The sequence below is a fragment of the Rattus norvegicus genome, chromosome 15 (genome assembly GCF_036323735.1).
Source record: "Rattus norvegicus strain BN/NHsdMcwi chromosome 15, GRCr8, whole genome shotgun sequence".
Taxonomy (NCBI): domain Eukaryota; kingdom Metazoa; phylum Chordata; class Mammalia; order Rodentia; family Muridae; genus Rattus; species Rattus norvegicus.
In genome coordinates this window covers 26,335,066-26,343,590 of record NC_086033.1, presented here as the reverse complement: position 1 = coordinate 26,343,590, position 8,525 = coordinate 26,335,066, and the positions used below count along the sequence as shown (strand labels likewise).

General features: G+C 38.9%; 1 protein-coding gene across 2 annotated transcripts; it reads left to right on the top strand.

Annotated features, from left to right (window-relative positions):
• Positions 1–1,686: 1,686 nt before the first annotated feature.
• On the top strand, positions 1,687–5,814 carry Or11h4d (olfactory receptor family 11 subfamily H member 4D). 2 transcript variants are annotated; one of them, XM_063274510.1, is made up of 3 exons: positions 1,687–1,810; positions 2,434–2,543; positions 4,815–5,814. In XM_063274510.1, exon 3 carries the CDS (start codon positions 4,828–4,830, stop codon positions 5,767–5,769), a length of 942 nt encoding a protein of 313 aa, XP_063130580.1. In that variant the 5' UTR covers positions 1,687–1,810; positions 2,434–2,543; positions 4,815–4,827; the 3' UTR covers positions 5,770–5,814. The 2 variants fall into 2 exon arrangements, with proteins under 2 accessions (XP_063130580.1, NP_001000836.1); NM_001000836.1 differs by lacking the exons at positions 1,687–1,810; positions 2,434–2,543 and having other exon boundaries at positions 4,795–5,769.
• The last annotated feature ends 2,711 nt before the right edge of the window (positions 5,815–8,525 follow it).

The window sequence follows — 8,525 nt, the reverse complement described above, 5'->3', positions numbered from 1 at the left end:
AATAAATGCTCTTTAAAAAGAATAAATAGACACAGGATAGTTGACTGCCAAGCTCTGCCAAGACAGGGTAAGCAAATCCTTCATAATTCCTCCTTCACAAAACGTCTGTCAGATATTCTGGGCTACAAGGCTAAATATTGATGCTGCAATGTTATAGGGAATATTGATGACTGTCCAGATGGCCAGCTATCTCTGTCATTTCTACAGTTTTTGGAAGCTGTAATATTTTTACTCCTCAAGTCTCTGATGGGATTAAAGACTAGATATTCATAGTCTTACTATAAACTTAAATTCTTTAGGATTTAAGATGTTCTAAGTCTAAGAAGATGCTTTTGGTTGACAATACAACTTAGGATAGAAAAAGATTTAGCTACAGAACTCTGAACTCACCACAACAGAATAGATGATAGAACATTTTAAGTTTCCAAGTATAAATGGACTGGACATTATAATGAATAAATGTCTTCATAATTGTATTTAGTTTATATTTGAAAGAAGAAGAGCATTTTATTGAATTAAAAAGGGGAATCATAGAGAAAATATCATGTTTCTTGTCAGTTAAAAAGTCTATGGCCTATGGCTTAGGGAGGAGAGAGAGAGGTGGAACATCTGGGAGGAGAAAGAATTCTGTGATAGAGAGAGAGCTGGGAGAGTGATCTGGGAAGATGTGAGGAGCTGGATACATGGTAACTGAGTGCAAGTAACCAGTCACATGACAAAATATAGGTTAAAATAATTGGGTTATTTTAGCTATGATCTAGTCAGAATAGAGTCTAGCTATGTGGCCAAGGTCTTTATAAACATATTTTGAGCCTGAGTCTTGTTTCGGGGGGAATGAAGCTAGGAGGAGAATCAGACATAAACTCAACAGGTATTACCATGCAGCTCTGAATGGCTTGGGACTTTCCATATAGACCAAACTGACATCAAGCTCACATAGCTCCATGTACATTCTGAGTGCTAGGATTAATGACATGTGTCACTATGTCTGGCTTAGATTTGATTTTTGTGAGACCAGTAGAACATAATTTTGTGTTTCTCTGTGTTAATGTATCTCATTTTTACTAGAAGGGAATGTTTTGTCCACTAAAATATCTCATTCTCAGAATTAGAGCTACAGGTAAATATAACACTCATTTTACTGCTTCTCAGAGGAAGAGTTCTTTTATTTTTATTTTTATTTTATTGGATGCTTTTATTTACATTTCAAATGTTATTCCATTTCCTGGTTTCCCGTCCATAACCCCCCTATCATATTCCCCCTCCTCTTTCTTCTATGAGGGTGTTCCCCTTCCCAACCACCCAGCCCTTTCTGCCTCCCTGCCCTAACATTACTATACACTGGGGAGTTTTGCCTTGGCAGGACCAAGGGTTTCTCCTCCCATTGGTGCCCAACAAGGCCATAGAGGATGAGTCTTTAACAGAGCAGACTTGGAAGTCTCCTAGAATTGTGTGCCATTTTCTATAGCTCTACTTTTTTTCTTTACTCTAGACAATCTGTAACAGTTAATACACAAAAAAGCAAATATACTAAATTACACATAAATCCCAAGAGTTGGAAGAAGAATGTCCTTCAGGGGAAATGAGGAAGCCCCTGAGACCACCTGGAGATGGAAGGGGGGGTGGTTGTAATAATTCCCGAGAGGAAGCATATACTTAAGAAAAGGTCACATGTGAAAAGTCTGAAGAAAAGTCCTAGGGAACAAGTCTCTCAAGTCTCCTGAAGTAAAGTGAGATGAACACACAGATGTATCCATTCCCCTTCCTATGTTTTCCTCACAGAGCTGTTGAGGAGATGCCTGATGCTGAGGTAAGGTGAGGCTCTACTGTGCTCATTGCTTTCTCTAGTACAGCTCCACTGTACTCCATTCCTTACATCCAGGATGGCTATCCTGTATCTAAGAGAAATAGATGAGTGGTCCAGATTTTAACCAGCTCAGGGAGATTATAGGGTGTCTTTTACTAATAAATCTAATTATCTGGGTTTCTCAGGAAAGAGCTAAAGGAGGTGGGGAAGAACAACTTAGTGTAAAGGTCCAAATGTAGAACAAGCACACACCCTTATTTCTAACATGCAAGACTTCAGAGCTGGCACCTCACTGTGAAAGCAAGGTCAGTGTGCACAGCAAGTACTGAGCCATTAGGGGCAGTGTAGGGAGACCCTGTCTCGCAAGCAAGGAAGCAGGCAAGCAGGCAAGCAAGCAAGCAAGCAAGCAAGCAAGCAAGCAAGCAAGCAAGGAAGCGAGCATCCAACCAGACAAAGACCCCAAATGTTCAAATGTAAATACAGGACAAATATTCATTGGGTGAAAAGAATTTGAAATCTACATAAGCCACACTTGAAAAATGAACAGTGAGTATAGAAAGTTACAGTAAAAAATATGTTATTATGTGATTATTCGAGCATCATTCAGAGCCAATCTCATTTCCTAGGAGTTGTCCTGTGGAATCTTCCCTTTCTCAGGCTACCTGGAAAGACAATGTGCTGAGTGAGTGAGCATCCTTGGAAGAAGGATTTTTAATCAAGTTATCCACTTGCACTGGTAGGTTTCATAATTGGTTTACTTCCTTCTAGTGAAAGAGTGTATAGAGAGGCTGATCCCCTAGGATTATAGATGAAAAATTGTATTGCAAATTTCAAATGCATGAAACAGAGCATGAAGTGGTGCAACTTCACTCTCCTAACCTATACGTGAAAGTAACTTCAGGAAACCTAGCCACTGGGCTAGAGGTTAACCAGTTAGTTGTAATTTATACCTACTGGGAGAGAGATAATCAGTTTCTTCTAATAGAGTGACACTGGATATTTAAACCACTTCAGATAAGGCTTTATGTTCAGAAATTGTTGACCAAAATATAATGGACTCCACAGTATTTTTTTTTTTTTTTGCTTTTATTTGGTAGCAATGTGAAGTTTTCTTTTTGATTGTGGTTTTATTTTTTTTCTTGGTTCATTTTTGAGAAAATCTAAAGGTTGGGTGGATATGGAGTATGGGAAGATCTGTAAGGACTTAGGAGAGAGGAAGAATATGATCAAAATATATTTAAGTTTAAACCTTGTTTTAAACATATAATATAATAAAAAGTAACTTCAGGACTGCTAGAAGGTGGGATTACAGGACTTGGCTAAGCCAGTCTATTCTGTTCATATGAAAACTGATTCAGTTAAGCATTTTCTCTCTGAAATTCTCTTACCTATCTACATTTTAAAAGATAATGTTTCTGTTGATAAATCTCTTACAGGGCATAGCAGTAGGAAGAATAAATTGCATTGTGTTGTCAGTTTTGCTATTATTCACATTAAACAGGCATGATCTTTTTATCAGAACGAAAATCGGGAAACTCAGATCTCATGATTCTAGTTGTTTGTTTAAAAATATGTATGCCCTTCATCTGTCATCTGTAGGTGAGAAAGAGATTGATTTATATTTTATAAATAAATACCTGGAATTCATTTGCTTCAAGGGAGATGATAAAGCATGTTTTTTGCGCTGACTAATGATTTGAAAGGTGGACATTGAAGCTTGGGAGTTAGACCTTTTCACATTTCCTCAACTATCATAAAAACAACGGATGGAGAGACTGCTCAGTGGTTAAGAGCAGTGGCAATTCTTTCAGAGGACCTGGTTTGAGTTCCAGCCCCCATATCATCTGTCGTAGGAATCCAATGCCTCCTTCTGGCCTCCCCAAGCCTCAGGCACACAGGTGGTACACAAACATACATGTAGGCAAAATGATCATACACATAAAATTAAACCACCACCACCACCACCACCACCACCACCACCACCACCACCACCACCACCACCACCACCACCACCACCACAACAACAACTAAACTAGCGCAAACCAGAGACTAAAAGTATTAAAGCCCAAATCTTTGTTCTCTGGGATCACAAATGATCCTCCCTTTGGATCTGTGTGGCTTGCTACCTTGCCAACTTTTTTTCTTACATTTCTAGTGACCTCAAATACCCAAAATAATAGATATAAAATTAATAAATTTCTCTCTATATATATGTACATGTATATATGTATATGTATATACATATATATTATGATTCTTGTTAACTCTGTTTTAAAAGTCATTTTCTTAAAGGTGTATGTTTATTGCAAAGGAGAGGCAGGTATATGATTGCAGGTGCCTGTGGGTGCTAGAGGCACTGGATACCTCTCGTACTAAAGTTACAGGTACTAATGGGCTACACAACTTGGGTGCTGAGAACTCAACTCAAACCTCTCTATGTGCTACTAACCATTGAAAAATGAAGCCTACAGACTCAAGGGGAAGAACCCTCAATCAGCAAATTTCTTAGATAGTGAGGGGTGAGAAATCCATACAGATGAGAGGGAAATACAAGGTGAAAAACTGTTCAAGCACCAGGGCCTAGGGGCTTTTATGTCATCAAAGATGAATGGTGGGGTGAAGAAGCAAAGGCACAAGATGACTCTCTTCTGCCTGGCTCCAGACTTGGCAATGAATTGATGCATTTACTGAAAGGCCATAGACTCTACAAGCACTACAGCATAGAGGTTAGTGCTGGGGAATCATAATATAGGGCTATTTGTGTCTGGATGGCCAGTGATCTTCACCATAGCTATCTCTAATTAGCTAGATCCCTCTGGACTCCTCTCTCAGGAGGACTAAGAAGTAGAAAAGAAAGAGGTTGTATCACTGGCATAGAAACACAATCTAAAATAAGATAAGATTGGTTCCATTTGATTTCAAAATAATCTTGTCTTTCTTTGTAGACCTTCAGATATTTTGAAAGTAAGGGACTTGGGGTTAAACTCATGTCTTTTTTCCCCCGCAGATATGTAGATACCATGAACACATCCGCAACGTATGTAACTGAATTTATTCTCTTGGGATTTCCTGGTTCCTGGAAGATACAAATTTTTCTCTTCGTGTTGTTTTTGGTGTTTTATGTCTTGACCTTGTTGGGAAATGGAGCCATCATCTGTGCAGTAATATGTGACTCACGACTACATACCCCCATGTACTTCTTCTTGGGAAATTTTGCCTTTCTTGAAATTTGGTATGTTTCCTCAACCACTCCTAACATGCTAGCCAACATTCTGTCTAAGACCAAGGCCATCTCATTTTCAGGGTGCTTCCTGCAGTTCTATTTCTTCTTTTCACTGGGTACAAGTGAATCTTTCCTTTTGGCTGTAATGGCTTATGATAGGTACCTGGCCATTTGCCGCCCATTACATTACCCTGTCATCATGACTAGGAGGCTTTGCTGCATTCTGGTATCATCATGCTGGCTCATTGGATTCCTTGGCTATCCAATCCCTGTCTTCTCCATTTCCCAACTTCCCTTCTGTGGTTCTAATATCATTGATCACTTCCTCTGTGACATGGACCCATTGATGGCTTTGTCCTGTGCCCCAGCTCCTATTACCAAACTTATTTTTTATGTCCAAAATTCCCTTTTCCTGTTTTTCACTATTACATACATTCTTCGGTCCTATATTTTGTTGCTCAGGGCTGTTTTTCAGGTTCCTTCTGCAGCTGGCCGGCGAAAGGCCTTCTCTACCTGTGGTTCCCATTTAGCTGTGGTGTCACTCTTCTATGGGACAGTAATGATAATGTACATGAGTCCTACGTATGGCATTTCAACATTGATGCAGAAGATCCTTACCCTTGTATACTCTGTAATGACTCCTCTCTTTAATCCTCTTATTTATAGCCTTCGTAACAAGGACATGAAACTTGCTCTGAGCAAAGTTCTGTTAGGAATGAGAATTGTCAAAAATATTTGAGTCAAAGCTGTGGCATACTTACATGTTCTAATAAAGAATCCACTGGAGATGTGTCATGATGTATGAACTCATTCAGTTGTCTTTGCTGTTTACTGTATTTTTTCTTTTTTTAGACAGGGTCTTATGTTGTCTTGGCTAGTCTCAAACTCACTCTCTAGCCAAGGATAACCTTGCAGAGATCAGATTCCTTTTGCCTCCATATTCCAAGTACTAGGATTCCTGCTGTGTCCCACCATGCCAGACTTTGAAATTGTTTTCCACACCCAGTGATACTTTTCAAAGCCTAAATAAAATGTGATTCCTGTGTGAGGTGATTTCCTACTCTGGTACTCATGGATTCATTATACACCTCCTCTATCATTGTAACAAGACAATGAAGTCAACCTTGATTGTTCATAGATGTGTTTAGATTAGTATTTTCAAGATGTGAATTAAAAATAGCCTTCTGGTTCCAACACAGACATTTTATGTCCTGGTAATAAAAAAGATTTGATTCAGTTCAATTCTCAGAACTGGAAAAAGAGACCTGATTAAGAATCTAGATGAAGGGGCTGGGGATTTAGCTCAGTGGTAGAGCGCTTGCCTAGGAAGCGCAAGGCCCTGGGTTCGGTCCCCAGCTCTGAAAAAAAGAAAAAAAAAGAATCTAGATGAAAAGAAGAAAGAAGTGAAACTTTTGCACAACAATGTGGACTTATCTTCAGAGAACTTCTACTGGAACTACTTCAGTGGCTGGTGAGAGGCTAAGTGGGCTACAAAGCCTAATGTCCTGATTGCAATCCATGGGTCCCATGCAGTGGAGAGGAGCAACCTATTCCTACGAGTTGTCTTTGTGTATACATAATTAACTAGATATGATTGAAAAACACATTTCAAATATAGAATTGTAGCAATTATAAACACCTTCTTCCAAGGAATTTCTAAAACCCTAAGCAGTCTAACATTAATAAAGAGGCAAATAGCAAGAAAATCCCTGTTTAGCATGCTATCATGTAACAGTAAAAACCATACCAATGGTAGCAGGATATGGGAGGCTGATGATGATCTAATACTTTCATCTGGATTTTAGTCTAGTTTTATTATTTTCATTTTATTTTCCTTTTTTAGTATTTTGTTTATTGTTATATAACATTTTGCTTATGGTTACCATCTCCCACCTCCTTCCAGATTGTCTTTACCTTTCCACTAATTCATTTCTTTCTTCCCCACTTTCTTTAGAGAAGAAAGAGGAAAAAAAGACTAAAGAATAATCAAAAGGAAAAGCACAAGAAACACACACACACACACACACACACACACACACTACTCTTAAAACACAATGTATGAAACCATCATATGCAAGCAATAGAGCAGGAAGAAAAATATGCCCAAATAATGCACCATGAGATAGAGAACAAACAAAACCCAACTCCGCAAATGCACAAAACCAAAAACCAACCAAACAAGCCAAAAATATATATCTATGTTTTTGTGTTGGCCACCTACTACTAAGCATGAGGCCTATGTTAAGTTTATATACCCAGTGAGACTCTACTGTAGAAAACTTGTTTTTCCGTTGTAGGTGGTTGTCAATTGGAGATGGCTTATTGATTAGGGATGGGAGTGCCTGTCTACTTTTCCTCTCAGAACTACATGGGACCACATCTGGCCTGAATCTATGCAGACCTTGTGCATACCTCCACAGTTTCTGTGCATTCATATGTATATCAGATCAGTTGTGGTGTTTTGAAGACATTGTTTTCTTAGTGTCATCTCTCATGGTTTGAATATACTCAGGGAGTGGCACTGTTTGGGGGTATGGCATTGTTGGAGTAGGTGTGTCACTATTGACTTGGGTTTTAATACCCTCATCCTAGCTGCCTGGAAGCCAGTCTTTTCCTGTTTGCCTTCAGATTAAGATGTAAAATTCTCAGTTCCATTTGCACCATGCTTGCTTGGATGCTGCCATGTCCCAGCCTTGATGATAATGGACTGAAACTATGAACCTGTAAGCCAACTCCAATTAAATGTTGTTCTTTATAAGACTTGCCTTAGTCATGGTATCTGTTCATAGCAGTAAAACCCTAACTAAGACAGAAGTTGGTACCAGGGATTTGAGTATTGGTGTGTTAGGGCTGACTATGCTTTTGTTTGGAAGAATGTAGATTTTGGGTCTTTGAATTTGGAAAGCAGTGGAATCCTTTAAATGGAGCTTAATGGGCTATCCTAGTAGGAATATAGAAGACTTTGTTGCTAAGAATGATTTGTGCTGTGCAGACCTGGCTCAAGAGGTTTCAGTGCAGAAGAGTTTTAGTATGTGGGGCAGAGTCTATTCTTATGGTATTTTGCTAAAGAATGTGGCTGCTTTTGAAATTGTCCTAAGAGTCTGTCTGAGTTTAAGGTGAAGAGATACCGATTAATTGCTCTGAAAAAGGAAGTCTCAAAACATTCTGGTATAAATTCTGCTGTGTTTACTAACATTCATTCTAATGAAGGGTGTTTTAATGAAAAGGAGCAAGGAAAAATACAAAATACATGGTTCAAGTATTAAATGGCATCAGGATGTAGGAAGTAGAATGGAGATGAATCCTGTGTTCTAGGAGTTAACAGATTAAGGGAGTGGGACTTTGGGATAAGATCTCTCCCAGCTAAGTTTAGGTACATGGAACACAGCTTTAGTCCCATGAGACAAAGCCAAGTAGATCTCTGAGATCAAGGCCATCCCAGGACAGAGCAAGTTCTTAGTGAAGAAAATCTTATACTGAGGCATGGTAGTACAC

Coding starts and splice junctions, on each gene's coding strand:
- Or11h4d (NM_001000836.1), top strand. CDS start 4,795: ATGTCTTTTTTCCCCCGCAGATATGTAGATACCATGAACACATCCGCA.